General features: G+C 28.6%; 1 protein-coding gene across 1 annotated transcript in view; it reads right to left on the bottom strand.

Annotated features, from left to right (window-relative positions):
• Positions 1-24,137, bottom strand: part of LOC111618884 (trissin receptor-like) — an 85,219-nt gene that overhangs the window by 15,988 nt on the left and 45,094 nt on the right. Inside the window, exon 3 of the mRNA XM_023360508.1 lies at positions 10,435-10,451. Coding sequence (XP_023216276.1) covers positions 10,435-10,451 — 17 coding nt within the window. The remainder of the gene's footprint in view (positions 1-10,434; positions 10,452-24,137) is intronic.

Here is a 24,137-nt window from a genome sequence, read left to right on the forward strand (position 1 = left end):
TTGTCGTGTCGAAACTAATGGAACTGAAAAGAAGATAAACTACGCTCCTTCTATTGTCACTTTTAGCACCCCACGTTTGTAAGAAAGCATTTTCTTATCATTTCTGTCGTCTTTGTACTGAAAAATTTCGAACTGTTATTTTTCTTCTACCTTCCAACAATAAGTAAAGAAATAAATGTCATAATAATGTGATTAACATATAAAATATTTATTTATAATAATATAAGAAGCTTTAATTTACATTTTAGCTTTTACTTTTATACACTTTATGTTGATTTAAATTTTTAAAATAAGGCCTATACATGATTTAAATTCGAATCGTTTTAAATCCCTCAAGATGGTATGCAGAAAAATTGAGTTAAATCGTGTGTGGCCCGTTTCACTTTTCATTTTTTTGTTATACAAAATCTGTACAATCCAATTTCTGACTTTCTTTAACACTTTCTAACTATTGTTATTTAAATTTGAAATCTTTTTATATTTTCAAACTAGCTACAGCACTTTTTTAAATTTGTATTTAAAGGAGTAATTTTACTTTTCTGCAAATTCATTCTTGTATTTTCTGTTGAAGGAGTTTTTCCTGTCAATTTAAACTTTGTTCAAGATTTTTAAATAAGCAATAAAGAAACGCTTTCTAATGATTATGTGTTTGCGAAATAAATGAAATAACATAAAATCATTCAGATGTATCTTATTATTTCGAATTTCAAAACTTTAAACGCACTTGGAAGGCGCTTAAAGAAATTTTATGAGTGAAATATTTTCTTATCGCGTTGAGACATAATGGAAAAATTTTGTTAACTCTAATTTAAAATTTCTCTTCAATAAATATATTATGTAACTATCAAATGGCTTATTATCACGTCTCTATAGTCCTACTATGTACTTACTGACCATAGAATACCGGAGTTAATGATCCATTCTATTGGGCAATTGAAAAGTATCAATACATAGGCAAAGAATTCGCTTTATTCACTCACATAAGTCATAGAATATGATCTATATGGATGACATTGAATGCAGGTATAAATGATGTTAACACGTTTGATGTAATATTTGTGATGTGTGTGAGTGTTCATATCTTGTGTATAGACGTTTGAATCAATCTGTGTATCGTAGTCAATATAATTTATCATATTTAATTATTAATATCAAAATAATAATTGCAATTATCTCTATTATTTATAGATATTTCGTACAGAGAAAAAGTTTAATATATATATTAAAAAACAAGAAAAATTGTAGTTTCCATATCAAGATGTGTATCAACAATACAAGATAAACTAACGTCAGAACATTTCAAAATGTCATCCAAAAATAAATTTTTATCAGACGTTTGATTTTAAAGTGTATTATATGTTGAATCCTAGGGAATTCAACAATAATGAACTGGAGCTGCTATACAAGATATTACACCAAAGAAAAAATAAAATAAAATAATATATACCTGCCAGTTCAAATATTATACAACAATTGGACATTTCAAGCTTTTGTACATGGAAAAATAAATCGTAAATTCTCATTTTCAGGATGATATTACTAAAATGCTGAATAGGCTAATCATCATTGAGATAATAGGAACCTCTCGATAATGAATTAAAAATATGTGAATGCCACAAGAAAAATTACTTTAATTTTCATTTAAAACAAACAGAAGAGATTTTGCTTTAAACTAATGTTAAAATTAAAGTTTTAACTAAATGATGGTTGCAAAGCTCTTTGACTGTAAATCATCAATATTTTAAATTTTGCATACAGTTATGTAAGAGTTGTTTAATAAAATTAGAAATTTCTTATGTGTGACTTTAAAAAGATTTTACGGATTAAACTTTCATAGTGTTTCGCATTATTATGGACTCATGAGGAAAAAATTGAGGACTGGAGGACTCATGAGGAAAAAACTGAGGACTCTGCAGAGAGGAAAAAAACTGGGCACTTGTTCCTTCCTGGGATCGAGTAAAAATTCCACAAATGATAATTAATTAAATGTAATTATTTGTCTCCAAGCTATGTCGACCAAAAAATTTTCTATGTACGTCCATGGTTATGGTATTTGCACTTTCATAATATCTATACCATAACGTAAAGCAAGTATTTCATAATAAATTAAATCCCTGATCCATACTATTTTCGTTATTAAAAGCTAATATCGGGTATTACAAAGGGATAGTTATTAGTTTGAGCTTCTCTACAATTTATTATTTTCTAAAAATCAACACTCTATTCCAAGGGACATCTGTAATAAACGTGAAGATAGTAATTTCAATTACCAATTTTAGTATCGTAATCTTCTCAATTGCTACTTCAATATTATCGTTTTATAAAGAGTAGTTGAAACGAATATGAAGCTTTTATCTTGAAGCTTATCGCAAACTTTATTATATTACATATTTGTAGACCTCTTATCAAACTTTATTAATTATTTTCATTAGTTAAAACTAAATAAATAAAGTTTTAAATTGTTATAATATGACTTTTCTCATAAGTAATTATTCTGTTGTTTTATGAATTAGATTCTTGTTTATTTTTATATAATTATATACTTTTAGATTTAATAAAAATACACACTCATTACTTAATCTTGTATATAAACAAGAAGAAACAGAAGAGGACCCTTTATCAATTAAATTTCTTAATTATAATTAAAATATAAAACAGTAATTTCAATAATACTAATATGAAACTCAATAGTTTGCAACTGAAGAATTTCTCTATAAAACGTTTATCCTGAATGAATTAGAATAACGTTTATATTATAAATTAATTAATATCATAGCTCAATAATTCAATTTAATAAACAAAGTTGTTAATATTTTAAAAGAATTACTTGATTCACTAGAGAAATCAGTATTTCTAGTCAGAGTCTGAGATTAATCCAATTATTCATATCTTAAAACAGATTTTTAAGATCACAATGGAGGATTCTTTCTACGTATTTCAAATTTATTATCTTTTCATTTTAACAATCTTGCCAACAAATCATTTCATTTCAACAAGTAAGCATCAAAATTCATATTTTCCAGTAATGATTCTGTTTATTATTTCATAAAAATAACATGAAAAATGTTTTACATTAATAATTCAAAAGGTTATATTTCTTTTATTTTGATTTTTATAAACAAAAAGTTGCATTTCTTTTGTTTTCTCTGCAATTATGGAGAATGTATTTATAAATCTATAAAATATAATTCTCAACTCTAAAGTTTTATATAGATCTAGAAATTAAATTTAATTAGATAGAATGAAATTAGCAATTTTATAATTTTTATAGAGTAAATTTAATAAAATTGGATCATAAATGCTTTTTTATCTTCAAAACGCATCGTTTCTGCTTATATTCTTCATCAAAAGACTTTTAAATCGCTCCAATAAATCCATAGAAAGCAAAGAATGTATCCAATCTAAAGCTTAAATCAAGCGTTGATTCTCCTTACCAAATTGAAAAAAATGCTTCATTTAAGATAATAATTAATTATAATAACTACTAGATTAAAAAAAATAATATAATCTGTAATAGATTTTCTGTACTAAACTCTTATCTCGGACGAGATCAATTTGTTAATAGCGGAAAATAAAATAAAATAAACTTCACAAAATCAATTCTTCTTGAATAATTAATATCTAAACATTTATTTTTTTTTCAATTAACTTTTTACATCTGAATTTTTTTCGATTTTTTATGTACCAGTCACGGTTTTAAATTAATTTTTAGATTAATTAAGTTAATCACTCAATTAACTTGATTAGTCGAAAAAATATAAGATTATTTATAGCACATTTAATAAAGTAAGATGTTCTTCTTTGATGAACGTGTCCATCTTGAATTAATAGGCTTACTGTGTCATCTTGTCAACTAACTGATTAAACGAGATGTAATTCTGGAAAAATATGGCTTATAGGGATTGATTATTTGCTTGCTTTTTCAGCTCTTGTCGTTTCGTAGACATTTATTAAAGATATGGATGGTTAAACATAGATATTTTCATTATTGCTAATACAAAAAAAACCTTTGGATTCGGCTAAAGTTAATATTTAAAATAAATGATTTATTTAGTGAAAAATCGTTTACCAAGTACTTTAATCATTTGCAATTTAATTATCTCTTATGCTGAAAATAATAATTTTTTTAAATAATAAGTAGCATTAAAGTTTTGATCATGCAGTAATATATACAGCCAAACCTTGATGTAGCGTCCTCCTAAGTAGCACTAGTGACTACTGTAAAACGGTTTTTTGCATAAGTATCAATCATTCAGTATGTGGGAATTACTAAATGTGCAATTTTTCATTCACCAAACCATGTGATTTTCAAAGTTTCATACTCAAAACTTTATGTAGTGTATCTGATTACTTAAGTGTAATTCTTTTTTTAATATTTTTCAGTTTAGTGTTATATTTAATTTAGTGTCAATTTAAGAAGCAAAAAAACCAATTAGCACTTAGACGAATTAGAATAAGAAACGAATTAACACTAAACCTATATTTGAACTAAATAGCAGTAATATACAGTCAAATGACTGTATATTACTGCTATTTAGTTCAAAATTTTTCACGAAGTTTTTGATTATGGATTCGAATCATGTAAAATTCTGTAGCAAAAAGAAAGAAAACGTTAAGTTTAACAGGGAGTTTCCTTAGTTTACGCAAATCAGCAAATTACTGAACAATTTAGGGATATATGAAATTAGCTGTAAATGAAATTTTTCGATATCACAATGCAAAATGCGTCCCAAATTAGAAAATACATTACACTGTTCAGTAAGTGAATTAATCTCCTTGTTCTCAACGTATTTGTTACATTTTATAGTTACATTCTCTTATTTTACAGTATATAATTGAAATAAATGTTTATTATAAGTAGCAGAAATTCCGTTAACCAGGATAACGATGGAAGGGAGATTTAACCAGCTAAACGGCAGAGGCGGTTAAGGCGTCAGCAAGACCAAGTGCGGGACCAAGAAATTTTTATGGGGATTCTGACTCGGATATGTTAGGCCCCGTTCCTCATCAACTATGTTTACGATGCATACGCCGAAAGGCCACTCGAATGCAGAAACGAATGACGGAAAACGTCGACTATAACGAACTAAACATTGCCATTCCTTCATTTTTTTTCACCGAATGCAAAAAATCGAAATTTACTCTATCTGTTTGATAAAAATAGCGTCGTAGAATGTTGCTGTGTTATATAAATTGAATTTTCTTTCTCAACTTTCGATTATATCAGCGGTAAAAAAGTCACAAAAGAGAAGAATTTGGGTTTAGAAAAATATTTTGAAATAGATCAAAGTTAGAGATATCAAATACTGTACTTTATAGCAAGCCTGGCCAACAAGTCGATTGGTCGATCCTCTGCATCATTTTTGGTGTTCGCATATCATGTTATCCGCCCGTCGAAACACAAATAACGTTTATTATTTTAATAGGAATATAAAAATTAATAATTTTCACGGAGAAATTTTTTAACTATGTGTTAGTAACGCTTTGCTCTATGAGAAAATATGTAGGGGATAAAAAGAGCTGCAATTTGTGCCGATTTTCATTGTCAACATTACGTTATTTTAGAAATGATTTTATCACGTCAACAGTTTCAGTTACGTGCAAAACCAGTGTACTGAAGAGGGACAAAACTTATGATTCGTGCGACGGAACAAATAAAATTCTTTTGTGTTGTAATGAAAAATAAACGGTGTCATTTAATTTAAGTTTTAGAATCTTCACCAAAAAGAGATACTCTAGAACGTTAATTACCGTGCGCTAATAAATATAGGCCTAACTTTGTTTTTCAGCACAATTTTATTAAAGTAGATTATTAAGCTTTTATTGATGAAGAAAAATGTGTGGTTGATTATCAGTGTTTTTTACTCGTGAAAATTGATCACACCGAACTATGAGATGGTCAGACTTGTTTACAGTAACATCCAAATTAAGACTATACGATCACGAATACCTTTATTGTAAGCATACCAATATGGCTATTTAATTCGGATAATAAGTAAAACAGACCATACTTACTAGGCACAACGTTAGCCAAAATTCAAATGCTATCGTCCCACGTGTATGGCAGCATTAATAAACAACGCCTTCCTATTGGTCTAACTTTTACCATTTAAAACAAACGAAATGTGGATGGAGTGCAAAGTTGAAAATTTTCAAATTTTACCACAAAAGCTGAGAGAAAGTGGAAAATTTTCAACTTTGTACTTCGTCGACATTTTGTTTACTTTGATGATAAAAGTGATTTCATTTTACGTTTCCGTCATACGTTTTCGCACGAGTACTAGGTCTAAAGAATAATACTAGATTCTGTTTAATTTTTTCTATAGGAAGACAAAGCGAAACGGACTGGAGAGGAACGACAGTACATGAAATAAGTTGATACATTAAAGCCTACTTAAGAACAATGTATCGTTCTTAAGTGGGCTCCAACTATGAGAAATATAGGCTATATTGTATGTTTTTATTTTAATTTTGTCTGCTTTGACTGATATTAGGTTACATTGAGGAATTGTTCCAGTAAAATTTTGTCGCTACCTCGCCAGTCATTTTTAAAAAGCCATCACACAAGCCTAATTACATACGTGCCTGTGTAATAAGGCCCAAATGTAAAATTGCATTTTATACTGACATACTTTAAATAAATTTGAACTACGAATACAGTAGCTTAGAAGTGTTCACATCCATTATTAATGTTTATTGTCACTTTAAATGTTACACAAGGAAAGAATCGATGTTTAAGAAAATAACACAACTTTAATTTTTTAAACAGCAAAGTAAGTACTTTACTTTGATTAATTTGATTTCTTTCAGAACTTTCACTAATTATTCACTATTGTGAAAGCTAAAATTGCTCTTGTCTCGTGCTGTAAGACCTACATATATTTCATCAACTCATTTTCGACAGCTTAGCCATTGCCTCATATCCTCTAGTCGTTCATTGACACTTAGAAAACATCCATAATTTATTAATTTGGAATCTCTAACAATACGTATGATAATCAATAACTAACTTACAAGTCAAGTTTAGTAAAAAAGCAATCAAACTTAAAGCAATATACACGGAAGAAAGTCTGGGCTTTATTGCATTTGACAAGTTGGCCATATTTCCCAGACAAGGACGATAATTAAAAATCATATGGCTTTTATACAATGAAATGTATCAATCGATTTGGCATACAGTTTTAATAGTTAAACATATCCTTCTTAACATACTTCGATAACATTTCGATCTCTACAGTTTCAGCTATTGATTTACCTCATCAAACTGAATCATTATCTAATAAAAACAGATATTTTCTTACCTTTTTCCTTCGGAACAAAGCATACACTTTTAAACATACTTGCCACAGTTCGTGACAATTTCAAATTGAACTGATTGAACTAAAGCAACATGAAATGTTGCTATTCATCACTAGCAGTGTTTATTCACGATGCTAGATATGATGGGCCTTATAGTAACGTGGGCTTTATTGTATCGAGATATTATATTCTTGGTATTCTCTGAAACTATCACATAGTGAATACAGTTTTTATCCCGTATTACTAAATTCTTAAGGTATTATTTGTACGTAATGTACAGTTTTTGTAACGACCAAGTTCCTGATTAATTGGGTTTCCACTTGATGAATTCTTGAAATGGAATTTCTACTAAATTTTGTTTCTATAATTGTATATTGATGCTACCTATAAATCTTGCCAAAGTACAGTACATGATCCTATAAAACAATTATTACTAAATAAGATAGAAAATACTACTATGATTGCTGATTTTCTAGATCACCCTCTTATGTAAATTCTAATGTAGAGAATAGAAAGTTATCAACGTTAAACGAAGTCATTTTTAAAACGAATAAAATTAATTAGGAGTTTAAGGCTTATTTCTGGACATCTCGAATCTTCGAATTTCTGGAGGATACAGAATTATCGTACCCAAAGGGGAGGACTAGTTTAAAAATTTAAAATATTTAAATAATCAAATAAGTACTGTACTGTACGTTTCATTAACAAGTGCACGAATATTGCATTGCAGATGGTCGCCATCTTAATTGTTTTTGTTTAACTTTATTAATTTATTAATATATTAAAATAAATAAAACAAGTTAAATGATAAATATTAAGTAAATTAAATAAATAAGTTATATAATTCATTAAATATTCGAGATATGGTTAATATTCTTATTCGAGGAAAATGTTATTCGCCCATCTCTAGTATATAAACATTTTGGAGGTTCGAAATTTGTCATTAAACAAAAGGCTATCGACTTTCCTATTTTTAGACACAAACTTCGTTGATTTTTCTTGATACTGTAAGTTTGTAAAACAAAAAAGCAAAAGCTGTTTTTCTAAAGATATTCCGCTTATAAATTTGCATATTAAAGTATGTAGGTGGGATAAGTTTCTCTATGTTTAGTCAGTACATGATTTCCTCTTCTGTATTTAATATTAAATTTTAAAATCTGTTTCTTTTTAAATATATTCCCTTATGACTGCCGACTACTCAGAACAAAATAATTAAATCAAACAATAAAACTAATTCACTTAAAATTTGAATATAAATAAAAATTTTGTAAATATATGCTCACTCGTCAGCGCTTAGAAAATGTACTGTACTGTACATATAAAGAAAGAATGAATAAAACTTGGTTTTAAAACTGTTTAATATTCTTAAAATTTAATAAATATTGCTGAATGGAGAAGTGTGTCTTTAATTACATTATCAGCTCTATAATGTATTTCATTTGTTCAAAAAAAAAAAAAAAAAAAGGCAAAATGGGACCCGCCCGACCCGGCCCCCATATAAGCGCTGATGGCTCTGCCTATTGCTCTTAAGGACCCGGAATAGGATCCGAGCGAACAGCTTCTTAGGAAGTTTTCATCGGAGGTCTATCCGTATTTGTGGGTCCAGCCTCTCACCACCCGTTACCCTTCATTTTGGACTTGCAGTGGCGTGTTATAGCTTCATGGGGCCCAGGAAAATTTGAATTAAAGGGCCCCATGTACAGTACCTGTACAGTGTTGACTTCATATATTTTTCTTTGAGGTAATTTTTGAAGGGAATATTTTCTTATGAAAGATTGGTTTGGAACTCTCTGGCCCATCAGTGGCCAAGCGGTTCCGTTCCCTGAACACTGGGAGTTCGGTCATGGGTTCGCGCCTCGCCAGGGCGGGTTGGCTACATGGAGTTTCCCGGGTTTTCTCCACGTCTGTAACGCCTGAATAAGAGCCAGTTACCCCTAAAAATACTTCCCGGAAGGCATTCCCCTAGGCAGATTGCCCAAGTGTTGCATTGCCATAACTTAATAAAACAAACAAATTGGAGCACTCTGTTGATGGGAAACCCTTGCAATTGTTTTCCCTCCATAAGATAACGCACCATTGTGGTCTTGACCGATCTCACAATGAGTATATTGGAAAAGGCCTTCTTAGTGCCCACAAGGCGAAAAAAGCCAAAAATTAAGTAACAGTATATGAAAAACCAACCAGCTTTTAATGTAATTATTATCTTCATAGTCTATTGTAAAGATGTAGGTAAATATCCCCTTGAGCTAGAAAATGAATTTACAATCGCTTTCGGTATTATAGTTTTCGAAATTTTAAGGCTCAGACTGATTCATTTTCATCACTCTGAAATGTATTACATCGTGATCTATGCAATAAACGCACTGGAGTATCCCACTTCTTGAAAGAGAAGTTAAAATTGCCAGAAGAAAATTCTATATTTTCTCGGACAAGTTTTATTAAACAGTTTTCTTGGTTCGATGAACTTAAAAACAGCTTAAAGTTCTTGATTTTTACTTACATTTATGTGAATATCTTTCGATAAATTCAATTTTGGTAGGATTTTTCTTAATCTTTTTGTCGAATTTACTAGAAAACAATTGATAATATTGAAAATTGAATTTTAAATAAATTCTTATAAATATTAGAATCGATTTCATGATTCGAAGATCAGAATATAAAATATCTCAAAACATTGATAATGGGAATATAACATCATGCTTATTTAATAATAAAATGATGTATTTACTTATCTTAATCTAAAATCATTATTAAACAATCTCAATTTTTATACGGTATCTCTAAATTATCACATTTTTAACTGTTTTGTCTTAAACAATAAACGAAAAATAATGTAAAAATTAAGAAAAAATTTCTAAAATTTTCCATTTTAGTAAAATTATTCAAAAAATATTCACATAAACTTATTACATAGCCTTATAACTCATAAATTTATAATCATTTATTAACTTTATTACTTATAATTTTTTTCGTGGAGTATATAAAATATCAGTACAGTAATTTGTTGNACATGTCCATTTATATATATATATATAGACTTACAAAAGTTACTAAAAACCAGAATAATATATATAATTTGCAACAATTGTTGTTAATCACACCTCTAATAATTCGAGGGATGCCCAGACCACTTACCTTTTTTGAGGCCAATACTTAAAAGAAATAATACGATTATTTAATACTGGTTATAATTTAAATAATAAATTTCGTCAGGAAATAAAAGATATTTCTTAAAAATTCTAGATGGTGTGTAATTTGTAAGAAATGTTTTGAGGTCCTTTGATATAAGGTTTAGGCCCTATCATACAGTCGTAAGGTCATTTGTTCTGCTTCTCTCCTGCGATAGGCATGTAATTATAATAAACAATAAACAAATAATAAAAAATAACATAAATAGAAACAATAATTAGATGAAAACAATTTGATTATTGCAAAGTTTTCAGAACGAAAACAATATATATAGATATATTTCTTTGGAATAAATCGTAATAAAAGAATTTGTATATTTTATAAGAAAACAATTTTAGGTTTTACTTCTATTTTATAATAAACATGCTTTAGTTTATATATAAAATGGGAAATCATTATTTAAACAAACATACTATAGGTTCATGTAAATAATGATTTTCCTTTATTTATTTTTTTCATAATCTCAAGTAAGTTTCAATTGCTTTTTAAATCTTTCTTTTAAGCAAATCTCAAAATTAATTGACTGAAATGACATTTATAAAGCATCGCTGCGTCGTTCTTAAGCTTCATAACATTTAATAAAAAATATTTTCTTTTTTTCGTGTGTGTGTGTGTGTGTAGATGTAGGTGTATCTGTGTTTGTGTGGGTTTACGTGTTTTCGTGTGTAATAGCTATATATATATATATTTTTTGTTTATTACTTTTAACGTTTTAATATGGCGGCGATATTTTTAAATTATAAGAAAAACCTATATAAAAGATAATTGAGACAAACTATAAAGAATAGTGATCTTCGTTTTCTATTAAGACTGTTAGGTCAAACAAGTTTGGTTTACCCAGTTCCTTTCATATAAAACAAAAAACTTTAGAACAAAAACTTTGAAATTGTTTTTCTCTGCACTATTTTTGTTTTTTCTTTCTACTAGCTTAAACAGTTCTTGAAATTTGTTTTACGTTTTCACGTAAATATATCATATAAAAATGATCAGTTAAAAAAAATTAATTTAAAAAAAACTGTGCTTACACTTCAAAAATAAATAAAAAAAATTACCAAAAATTAAAAATAAAGCATTGATTATAATGCTGTATAATTAACAAGTGCTTACATATTGATTAGTTCGTAAACATATATCTTAGTATATAAATTACGTGTCAAATTAAGAAAACCAAGATTTAAACAGGGAATAAATATGTGTATGAACCTATGTAGGATGTGAACCGTCTCCTTTGATAACGTCCGAATGCTCTACACCTTAACACGTAGTTTATACACTTGGGTTTAAACTTCAAATATTACTCGTTTATTAAATTAATTAGCAAACTTTCTGATATTGATGTTAAATTTCCTTTAATCAATTGATTATTTAGTAATTTTCGCTGTCAGATACTTTCAAGTTTCGAACGAGAGAATAATCTTGGTGTCACATAAAAAATTTTTCGCATTCTAAAGCCCTGTTTTTATTTGAATAATCGCGATAAAAATCGCGTAAAATAAATGTATTATAATGCATAAAATATCATTTTAAACGCTGAAATCATAGACTAAATAGAAAAACAGGCAATTAAAATAAATTTTTGAAAATTATTTTTGCAATTACTGAAACCAAACTGACCGAAAATGGCACTAACAGCTCGAAATTTGTAGTTGTAATTATGATTGTAAAAGAATAGTTGTGGTTATATTTTATAAAACTCCAATCGAATCATTATTATGATCTCTTTAACGCCTCATATTGCAATATTAGGTTATATTATGCATTAAAATATTAATAAATGTTTATTCAAAATCATAAATAAATTTATATTTTTCTTTACATTAAAATCTGTTTTAAATGTTTATTATTATTTTAATTTACAATGGAAAATTAATTAGTTGTAATGTTTTCTCTGTTTACAATTAATTAATCGGTTAAATTTAATAGCTCTAAACTAATTTTATATTTTTATCATCAATCCTCTTAATTATTAGAAAACTTTTTAAACGAATCTTTAACTTAATCCTTACAGAATATATTTTGTTAAGAGAAAATGAGAATGTTAAGAATCTTAAGAGAATATAATTTTTCCTCGTTATCTTAAATATTTTATTGTATTTTAACTAGGAAATTCCCTCTAACTTTACAAGATATTACAGAGACATTAAGATAAATCTGTTGCTTTTCATGAATGAAAATTTATCGACTTCGATCACAATTTAGAAAATAACATGCATTTCTTTTATTGGATAATGAAATACATTATTAGTAGATCTATGCAAGCGGTCTGAATACCTATCACGCACGTGAGGAACATGTCTAGTGGCCACGGTCTCGGAGGCCCCAAAATTGGAAAAAAGTAAGCGACTTTATCGTTGCAAATGTATACCATAATTTATAAATCATTCTGTAGCTACAATTAAATGTTATTTGTTTATAATGTATTAAAATTATGTGGCGAGGCCTCAAATCTTCTGTCCTTGGAGCCCCAGCTTAATCCTTTGTATGAAACAATACAAAAAAAGTACAAAAATTATACCTTCTGAAGGTTTACTTTTTGAAAATAACATAACAAGATGAGCGGTAAAATTTCTATATAATAAAATATTAAATTAGCGAAAGTTTATAAGTGTATATAATTATTAGTTTTCATTTAATTTTTATTAATATTTTAATATTTCAAACAATTACGTGAAAGCCTCTTATGATCAATAAAATCTTTCGTTTAGTACTTCGTTCATTTCCACACATTATTTAACAGGTTGTATCTAAATTGAAACGATACATATTATAATTTATTAGTAATTTATCATAAAATTAGATTGAAGTTCAATAGTTGAACCATAAAATTAACGGAAGTAATAAGGAAATAATAAGTTTATAATTACAAGGTTGCGCTCTTTACAGCACATTGATTCAATAATATTTAAATTAAGGATTTTAAACATTATTTGAAAATCATTGTGTTTTTACTTTTTGATATAAAAAAATTTAATTTGTTTATAAGCTTTTAAATTTTGTTTCATTATATCTTCATTTGTCTTGTTTAGAGTCGGATAATTATGCATTAAGCTGGATTGCCAAATTGATGGTTTCCAATTAATTTTGGAATCACTGTTTTCACATTTAAAAAAATTAGGATTGCTAATTTGGCTGCAATTCGAAAAAATTATAGACCTATAAATTCCACTGTCGTCCGTCTGTCTGGAAGTCATGTTATTTCAATTCAAAATTTTCCCCTGAAAGATGTTAGATAGATGACTGGCACGACTCTATTTATAAAGGAAAAGTATGATTTACAGGGCAAGCCACTAATAATTTGAGATGGAGNTATATTTTTTGTTTATTTAGTTGAACATTTTAATATTCTAATTTAATTTCAGGTTTTAGATATTTTAGTTGCATAAAATTATAAATATTTTAAAAAATACGGAGTGGCCGAAAGTTAATTAACCAAAAACTAAATTGTTACCTTATGCAAATGCTTTATTACATATATATTAAAAACATCTTTCTAGTTCGATACACAAATTACAGCACTTGACAGACTTTCACCAACTACTTTCTCGCAAAAAAAGAACAGTCAACTGATTTTTGGGCCACCCTATATATTTTTAAATTTTTAAAAATTTAATGCAAAGTATTTCCGTTATATTTTACTTTAAAAAGTATTGCTTCTCTTGTAGAAACTCAAAACAAACTTCAAGAAAGTAGAAAGGAAACGAATTTTATATATTATTGATTGTTTTTTAAGCATATTGCGATAAATATCTATTATTTTTAAAATTTCAATATCTAAAATCGTTAGATTTGATTTATATTCGAAAATTTTTATATAAGTCATATATAATTCTGTAGTAGAAATTCTTAGTAACGGAGAATACAAAAATCGGTTTTCTTTGGCGAAATATCAGTTATTCTTTAAATTCTCATGACTTTCAAAAACTTTTGTACATTTGGATCGATATGTTACAAGAATTTACACTTCTAACATCAATATTTGACTGAAGAATGTACTAAGGTTGCTTTGTTTAAAAATGAAAAACTCTGTCTAATGTATGTATAATTTCTTTACTAAAAGTTCAGAAAATTCTGAAACTGGAAAAAGTCTTTTAGTGAAAATTTGGTTTTTTCTCGAAATTCTAAAATTTATTTTTTATAAATTTAGATTTATGATATTCTTCAGTTAAAAAATCACTCTTGTTCTACTCATCTAATTTTATTAAGGTAAACATATATATACATGTATTATATCTTCTGTATAATAATATAGGCCTATATAAACTTTTTAAAGTTATATTTGAGAAACTTTTCTTTAAAATATTTATTTTTTTATATTCTACTAGCTGCAAGGACCCGCTTCGCTGGGTTTTTATTTGTTCGTACATTTGTATGTAATATAGTTTTTGTTTTTTTATATATAAAAGACTGTTTTTTAAGTAATCTAAAATCTAGCTGCAAGGACCCGCTTCGCTGGGTTTTTATTTGTGGCAAAAAGTAACGATAGTGAAGATTAAGATAATTACATTATAGCCAATCTTACCCGTTTTCACAGAATGCAAGAATTAGGTCCCCCGTTTCCAGACTAATTAGAGACCTGGTCCCGATACATACAAACACCATTCACGTGCGATGTGTAGTTTTTGCGGAAAAGTGAAATATAGGGACATACATGTCCATTTATATATATATATATAGACTTACAAAAGTTACTAAAAACCAGAATAATATATATAATTTGCAACAATTGTTGTTAATCACACCTCTAATAATTCGAGGGATGCCCAGACCACTTACCTTTTTTGAGGCCAATACTTAAAAGAAATAATACGATTATTTAATACTGGTTATAATTTAAATAATAAATTTCGTCAGGAAATAAAAGATATTTCTTAAAAATTCTAGATGGTGTGTAATTTGTAAGAAATGTTTTGAGGTCCTTTGATATAAGGTTTAGGCCCTATCATACAGTCGTAAGGTCATTTGTTCTGCTTCTCTCCTGCGATAGGCATGTAATTATAATAAACAATAAACAAATAATAAAAAATAACATAAATAGAAACAATAATTAGATGAAAACAATTTGATTATTGCAAAGTTTTCAGAACGAAAACAATATATATAGATATATTTCTTTGGAATAAATCGTAATAAAAGAATTTGTATATTTTATAAGAAAACAATTTTAGGTTTTACTTCTATTTTATAATAAACATGCTTTAGTTTATATATAAAATGGGAAATCATTATTTAAACAAACATACTATAGGTTCATGTAAATAATGATTTTCCTTTATTTATTTTTTTCATAATCTCAAGTAAGTTTCAATTGCTTTTTAAATCTTTCTTTTAAGCAAATCTCAAAATTAATTGACTGAAATGACATTTATAAAGCATCGCTGCGTCGTTCTTAAGCTTCATAACATTTAATAAAAAATATTTTCTTTTTTTCGTGTGTGTGTGTGTGTGTAGATGTAGGTGTATCTGTGTTTGTGTGGGTTTACGTGTTTTCGTGTGTAATAGCTATATATATATATATTTTTTGTTTATTACTTTTAACGTTTTAATATGGCGGCGATATTTTTAAATTATAAGAAAAACCTATATAAAAGATAATTGAGACAAACTATAAAGAATAGTGATCTTCGTTTTCTATTAAGACTGTTAGGTCAAACAAGTTTGGTTTACCCAGTTCCTTTCATATAAAACAAAAAACTTTAGAACAAAAACTTTGAAATTGTTTTTCTCTGCACTATTTTTGTTTTTTCTTTCTACTAGCTTAAACAGTTCTTGAAATTTGTTTTACGTTTTCACGTAAATATATCATATAAAAATGATCAGTTAAAAAAAATTAATTTAAAAAAAACTGTGCTTACACTTCAAAAATAAATAAAAAAAATTACCAAAAATTAAAAATAAAGCATTGATTATAATGCTGTATAATTAACAAGTGCTTACATATTGATTAGTTCGTAAACATATATCTTAGTATATAAATTACGTGTCAAATTAAGAAAACCAAGATTTAAACAGGGAATAAATATGTGTATGAACCTATGTAGGATGTGAACCGTCTCCTTTGATAACGTCCGAATGCTCTACACCTTAACACGTAGTTTATACACTTGGGTTTAAACTTCAAATATTACTCGTTTATTAAATTAATTAGCAAACTTTCTGATATTGATGTTAAATTTCCTTTAATCAATTGATTATTTAGTAATTTTCGCTGTCAGATACTTTCAAGTTTCGAACGAGAGAATAATCTTGGTGTCACATAAAAAATTTTTCGCATTCTAAAGCCCTGTTTTTATTTGAATAATCGCGATAAAAATCGCGTAAAATAAATGTATTATAATGCATAAAATATCATTTTAAACGCTGAAATCATAGACTAAATAGAAAAACAGGCAATTAAAATAAATTTTTGAAAATTATTTTTGCAATTACTGAAACCAAACTGACCGAAAATGGCACTAACAGCTCGAAATTTGTAGTTGTAATTATGATTGTAAAAGAATAGTTGTGGTTATATTTTATAAAACTCCAATCGAATCATTATTATGATCTCTTTAACGCCTCATATTGCAATATTAGGTTATATTATGCATTAAAATATTAATAAATGTTTATTCAAAATCATAAATAAATTTATATTTTTCTTTACATTAAAATCTGTTTTAAATGTTTATTATTATTTTAATTTACAATGGAAAATTAATTAGTTGTAATGTTTTCTCTGTTTACAATTAATTAATCGGTTAAATTTAATAGCTCTAAACTAATTTTATATTTTTATCATCAATCCTCTTAATTATTAGAAAACTTTTTAAACGAATCTTTAACTTAATCCTTACAGAATATATTTTGTTAAGAGAAAATGAGAATGTTAAGAATCTTAAGAGAATATAATTTTTCCTCGTTATCTTAAATATTTTATTGTATTTTAACTAGGAAATTCCCTCTAACTTTACAAGATATTACAGAGACATTAAGATAAATCTGTTGCTTTTCATGAATGAAAATTTATCGACTTCGATCACAATTTAGAAAATAACATGCATTTCTTTTATTGGATAATGAAATACATTATTAGTAGATCTATGCAAGCGGTCTGAATACCTATCAGGCACGTGAGGAACATGTCTAGGGGCCACGGTCTCGGAGGCCCCAAAATTGGAAAAAAGTAAGCGACTTTATCGTTGCAAATGTATACCATAATTTATAAATCATTCTGTAGCTACAATTAAATGTTATTTGTTTATAATGTATTAAAATTATGTGGCGAGGCCTCAAATCTTCTGTCCTTGGAGCCCCAGCTTAATCCTTTGTATGAAACAATACAAAAAAAGTACAAAAATTATACCTTCTGAAGGTTTACTTTTTGAAAATAACATAACAAGATGAGCGGTAAAATTTCTATATAATAAAATATTAAATTAGCGAAAGTTTATAAGTGTATATAATTATTAGTTTTCATTTAATTTTTATTAATATTTTAATATTTCAAACAATTACGTGAAAGCCTCTTATGATCAATAAAATCTTTCGTTTAGTACTTCGTTCATTTCCACACATTATTTAACAGGTTGTATCTAAATTGAAACGATACATATTATAATTTATTAGTAATTTATCATAAAATTAGATTGAAGTTCAATAGTTGAACCATAAAATTAACGGAAGTAATAAGGAAATAATAAGTTTATAATTACAAGGTTGCGCTCTTTACAGCACATTGATTCAATAATATTTAAATTAAGGATTTTAAACATTATTTGAAAATCATTGTGTTTTTACTTTTTGATATAAAAAAATTTAATTTGTTTATAAGCTTTTAAATTTTGTTTCATTATATCTTCATTTGTCTTGTTTAGAGTCGGATAATTATGCATTAAGCTGGATTGCCAAATTGATGGTTTCCAATTAATTTTGGAATCACTGTTTTCACATTTAAAAAAATTAGGATTGCTAATTTGGCTGCAATTCGAAAAAATTATAGACCTATAAATTCCACTGTCGTCCGTCTGTCTGGAAGTCATGTTATTTCAATTCAAAATTTTCCCCTGAAAGATGTTAGATAGATGACTGGCACGACTCTATTTATAAAGGAAAAGTATGATTTACAGGGCAAGCCACTAATAATTTGAGATGGAGAGCATATATTTTAAATTAAATTAATTAAAAATATGATTAAAAATTGCAGCCCGGCATTGTGACGATGTCATAATAAATAATTGTTCGTTCTATAACTTTCTCTATAATTCTATAACTTATGTATATATATATATACATAAGTTATATATATATAATGTGTGTGTGTGTAGGTGTGTAGATTTGTGGCTGGTGTGTATATGTACAAAATCTTAATCTTACAGGTAAAAACGTCTTTTATGTAATAGTGATTATATTATAGTAATAGTGACTTCGATTGGGAATTTCTTGTATTGAGTAATGAAAAATGATATATGAGTAGATACATATTTGTAACATCAATACAAAAACAAAAAGGAAAAGTAAACCTTTCAGAAAGTCATCTTTTAGTGTAATATAGCGATGAATAGATGAATGATTACAAACATTTCTATATATTGAATCACCACATTTATAACGTTATAAGTATACAGATTTTATGTAATTAATTATAAAACTTTAATATATCGAATAAGCAAAATTTTAACTTATAATATTTAAATTTTAAACATGCAGTTTAAGAATAATGAATTTTGGTAGTTAAATAAAATAATTTATTTTTTCAAAAAATTTGCTTTAAAGTTCATTAAAAATTTAACGTGATATCAATTATTTGCACTTCATTAGCATAATTTACTCTATTATCACGATTATTGAATTTAATTGTTATATAACTATCATGTCTTTGTATAACTGATGTAAAATGATGCTCGCAAGAGAGAGAATAATCTGAAAATAAACACTGATAAGACAGAATTCCTGGAATCTGAATGAGTTTCTATTCATAAATATACAGCTTGTATGAGGATATAGCTGAGACCTTAAAGTTATCAATATTGTATTTGATGGTTGGTGAAAGCCCTCCTACAGTCTGTTATATCTTAATCTGGAGACGATGTAAAGTAAAATAATAATAATAATGTATGATACCAATGTTAATCAAAAAATACATCGAAAAAATCAAAATAGCCTATATTTATCAAAAATATTGCAAAATCTTCAAGTTTTATTTACAAAAACTCTTTCATTATTCAATCTCTTCTAATGTTTTATTATTTATTTATTTATTTTATGAAAAATCTTCATCGTTTTCTTTATTGTAGGTAATCAATGAACAATCCCATTTAAGTTTTATGTTTCTTTAAGTTTTTGAAATAATAAGAATTTATTCCGTAAATAAGAAATATAACTATAGAGCATCGTAAAAATAACTACTCCTTCAGGGACATGGGAACTTCGGGAGATGAAACTCAGAAACTGAAGGCTTTGGAAATGAAATGTCTAAGAAGAATAAATCAAACTAAGAAGACAGAGTTGAAAAAAAATAGAAAAGTTAGAGAAGAACTGACATAAAACACTTATAATAGCTAAAATCTGCAATCCTGTACGATACGTAACTTCAATGGTATAACAACTTCACAAAAAAAGTATCTATCTTATAAGACTGACCTGTTACTTCATGCCAAAATGGATTAGAAAATACAAAATTGTCGACTGGCAGCCATAAGAGGATTTTTTTTAAATGATAATTATGGTTCGGCAGATCCACATTTTGGGTGAACAACGACTAATTCGATATATTCGAGACTGACTATCCTCCGAAAAATTTCTGAGGTTGTTCGCTCGGATTTGATTCTGATTCTAGGTCCTCGGACAAACGGTCATCGAAGTTTAGATTTGCTGTTTGGGGAGTTCTGGATTCAGTCTGATTTTCAACTGTCCGAATTTTGACGATCTCTGGGACTTTAACGAGGATGAGATGCATTGCGTGACAATGCTGACAGTTCTTATGGATTTTAGAACGGACGTTCCGCAAATTGCCGTAGTGAGCGTTTCAGACCTTTGTGCTTGGCCCATATGCAATCTACACAAGATCAAAATTAACTTCATACAAATAATGAAAATCAACTCTGATACATAGAATCATTATGTCAGAGAAGGAAATATCTAAAAAATCTGCAAATCAAGAGACTCCATGCATAAATGTTGAAAGAGACTTAATGAGTGAATAAAAAATGACAATGCAGTCGTTTTAATAATCGAAATAAATCAAACATTTTAGTGTTAAAATATGTTTTTTCAGAAATATAAATTTTAATTTTAATTAATAATAATAACTATTTCATTGGAAAAGACGATACCTCAAACTGTAGTGTTTATATTGCGTAGTATTAAAGATAAACCTTTCGAGTTTCATGGTGTAGAAAGTAATTATCACAAATTGCTAAATTTATCGTCCTTGCATCGCATATGCCAGAAGTGATAAATTATAAATCCGTAAAGATGCTCTTAAACTGTGAAGTATGATTTGAATTGATGCCAAATAACATTAAGCGACTACATCATTAAATCGAGTCAATTGAACTAAATTGTAATTAAACAATAATTGTCACATTCATATACCATTTTTCTTATTATTTAAAAAAATATTCTATGTTTATTTTTCTACGAATAACTTTAAACATTTGCTTTTATTAAAGTTTCTTTGCAGAAACTTGTTAAAATTTATGAAAACAGAGAAAACAATACAAAACTTTTTTAATATGACAATATTTTTAAAAGTAAATTTTATTATTTTTTAATTTTTGTTAATTTTTAAAAATGTCGATTATATCTTAACCTAATTGAAATATATATCACTTTTATAACTTTATACAATTTTTCAAACTAGCTTGACCCATTTCTCTTTTAGCCCATAGTGGCCAAGTGAATAAATATCCTGGTAGTTGGTCATAGGTGGAAACCATGGAAAACTCCATTTGGCTATCCTGTTGATCAGGCTGGACAAGTGGAGTTTTTTAGATTTTCCTCACGTAAATAGAAGCCAGTTTTTCATAGAAAATCCTCCTGGGAGGCATTCTTTGTTGGCATTCGCCCATATGTTGCCATATCCTATCAAACAAACTAATTCATTTTATAATTTGCACTATTCCAAACTAGAATATTTTGTTTTGTATATGTAATTTACATTAAAATAGCAAAGATAATTATTATTTCGTTCATTATTAAAATGATAAATTATACGAAATATTGAAATTTGATTATGAATAACTATTTATAAAACTATAAATTATAATTAACATTTTATATTCAATAACAGTAAGCAATTTATTCAATTTAAACAAATAATATTGGATTCATCTCAATTATTGTAATGACTTATTCTAAATTTCATATATACCGGGAAATTGTAATTAAGGTACTCTTATTCAATGCTTTCTAGAGAAATATTTAGAAATCCAAATTTTCCAGTGCCAAATGTTTAGCAGTGCAACCATATTTGGTGTGGTGACATTATAGGACAAGGATGGCCAACAAGTCGATCGCTCGCGATGTCTTGAATTAATGTGTTACACTTATAACCGAACGTAACGCGCAAACGCAACTGTAGTGATATTGGACCACCGCGTTCTCCCTCTGTCTTTCAAAGCTATCAAATTTGCAGCATATTCTCCATAAATCACATTTTTTGTGTCCCCACAACGAAAAATTTTACGAAGTAAGATTCAGACAAGGAGGTGGCCAGACGCGGTTTTGTCGGTCCATGTGCAATCCATTTGCGTACAGTTGTAAAAGGAGAATAAGAAATGTAAACAAAGGATCGTAAAACCGAAAAAAAGAAAGGCGTGAAAAGAGACAGAGTGGTCGGGACACGGTAGAAAGAGGAAGGGTGAAGTGGTGGTCCCCGAAAGTGACAACGTTGAATTTCAATTTTTCTTCTGTTTAAAATGTAAGTACCTTATCTTCATGTTTTAAATTAAATTGTGGCTTTTCTTACCTATCTAAACATAGTATGTATTTCACACCTCCCCCTCACCGCTTAGACTATACCTACGACAACAAGTCGATCGCGACACATTTTTAAGATAAAAAGTAGATCTTATGTACACAAAAGTTGGCTACCCCTGTTATAGGACATGCGAAAGACATTTCCGTAAAAAATTAATACCAAAACTAATCACAATGACACTTTTAGCACTATAAGAAGCAAGAAAACGCAGTTTCTTTTGCGTAAGCACATGTGTTGCAACCAATTTATAGGTAATAAAAGTGGCCACAACTATTGAATGTCGTTTTTATTAATTACGATGGCATCATCTTATCGGAATGAGCACTTCTTGTGAAGCTGTTTTATGAAACCAGCGACAACGCTGCGGCTGCACTCTGGAAATTTCATTTCTGTAAGAATTTATTTCGATGACCATTGACTCTTAGGAACTCTTAGGAAAATGATGACTCGATTCAAGCAAACTGGACGTCTGGGAGTTCAACCCAACGAGGGCGCAAACTTATCACTTCACAAGTCGTTGATGTTACCGTGACTATTGTTCAACAGTCAGTGAATAATGTTGCATACTACAGTATTACACGTGCAGCATCATGGCAGTTGAGTCCATGGCACAGTGTGGAACGTACTGAGAAAGTTGGTACATTGTTATCCATATGATCCATATATTATCCATAGCCACAACCAGCAGTTGTTTGTCGCCGTTAGGGAAATCCAAGTGATCTTTGCATCAGCCTTCTTTGCCAGAATAAACGTGTCGTGGCCACGAAAGAAGCCGGGAAACGACCTTTTTACCTGTGAAAAAGCGAAAACCCTTAACTGCGTATTTCAGCAAGGGAAACACATATTTTCCAGCATAATCTACTGCACGCACCTAAAGTTAGTCTGGTGTAGATTCACAATCATGCTACATTTATCCTTGGTCCACTCTTTTTTTAATAAGCTAATATCAGTGGACCGAGACACGCTGTGTGATGGCCCAGAGATATTGAGAGATGCTCAACACTTCTGCCGAAGTCAACCTGCAACAGTAGCAATGCCTTAAGCGGCCGGATGGCCGAGCGGTCAAGGTGGCAGCCTACCGCTTCGACTGAAATAATTAAATCCTAAATATGCGGCCGGATGGCCGAGCGGTCAAGGTGGCAGCCTACCGCTCTGGGGGACCCGGGATCGAATCCGGACGGGTCAAAGAATCCCCAGGAATTTTTCGGGGGTGGTCCGTTCGGATATGTTGGGTCCCGTCCCTCACCACCCGGTCGCTCCATTGTGGGCCTGGCCGAACTCATAATGGGCCTGCTATAAGAAACCCTCTTAGTGCCACAAGGCGGAAAGAGTATAAAAAAAGTAGCAATGCCTTGAATCTAATAAAACACTCCACATATCGGCGGTTGCATACAGCAATTTATGCGACATTTCACTGATAATAAAGTTATTAGTCATGTATTAATATTTCCTTGTCTGAATCTTACTTCGTAGAATTTTTCGTTGTGGGGACACAAAAAATGTGATTTATGGAGAACATGCTGCAAATTTGATAGCTTTGAAAGACAGTTTCCTACTGCATATGAGATGCATCACAGAGGATTACCGTAGTTTTGGTCGGACGCTGAATGCACTGTTTTTCCTCTTCAGGTTTACGCTTTCAGAATATAGACCATATTGATACAGTATCTCTTGCATCGCTAAGATGTTA

The sequence above is a fragment of the Centruroides sculpturatus genome, unplaced genomic scaffold (genome assembly GCF_000671375.1).
Source record: "Centruroides sculpturatus isolate CEXI.00-Female unplaced genomic scaffold, Cexi_2.0 scaffold149, whole genome shotgun sequence".
NCBI lineage: Eukaryota > Metazoa > Arthropoda > Arachnida > Scorpiones > Buthidae > Centruroides > Centruroides sculpturatus.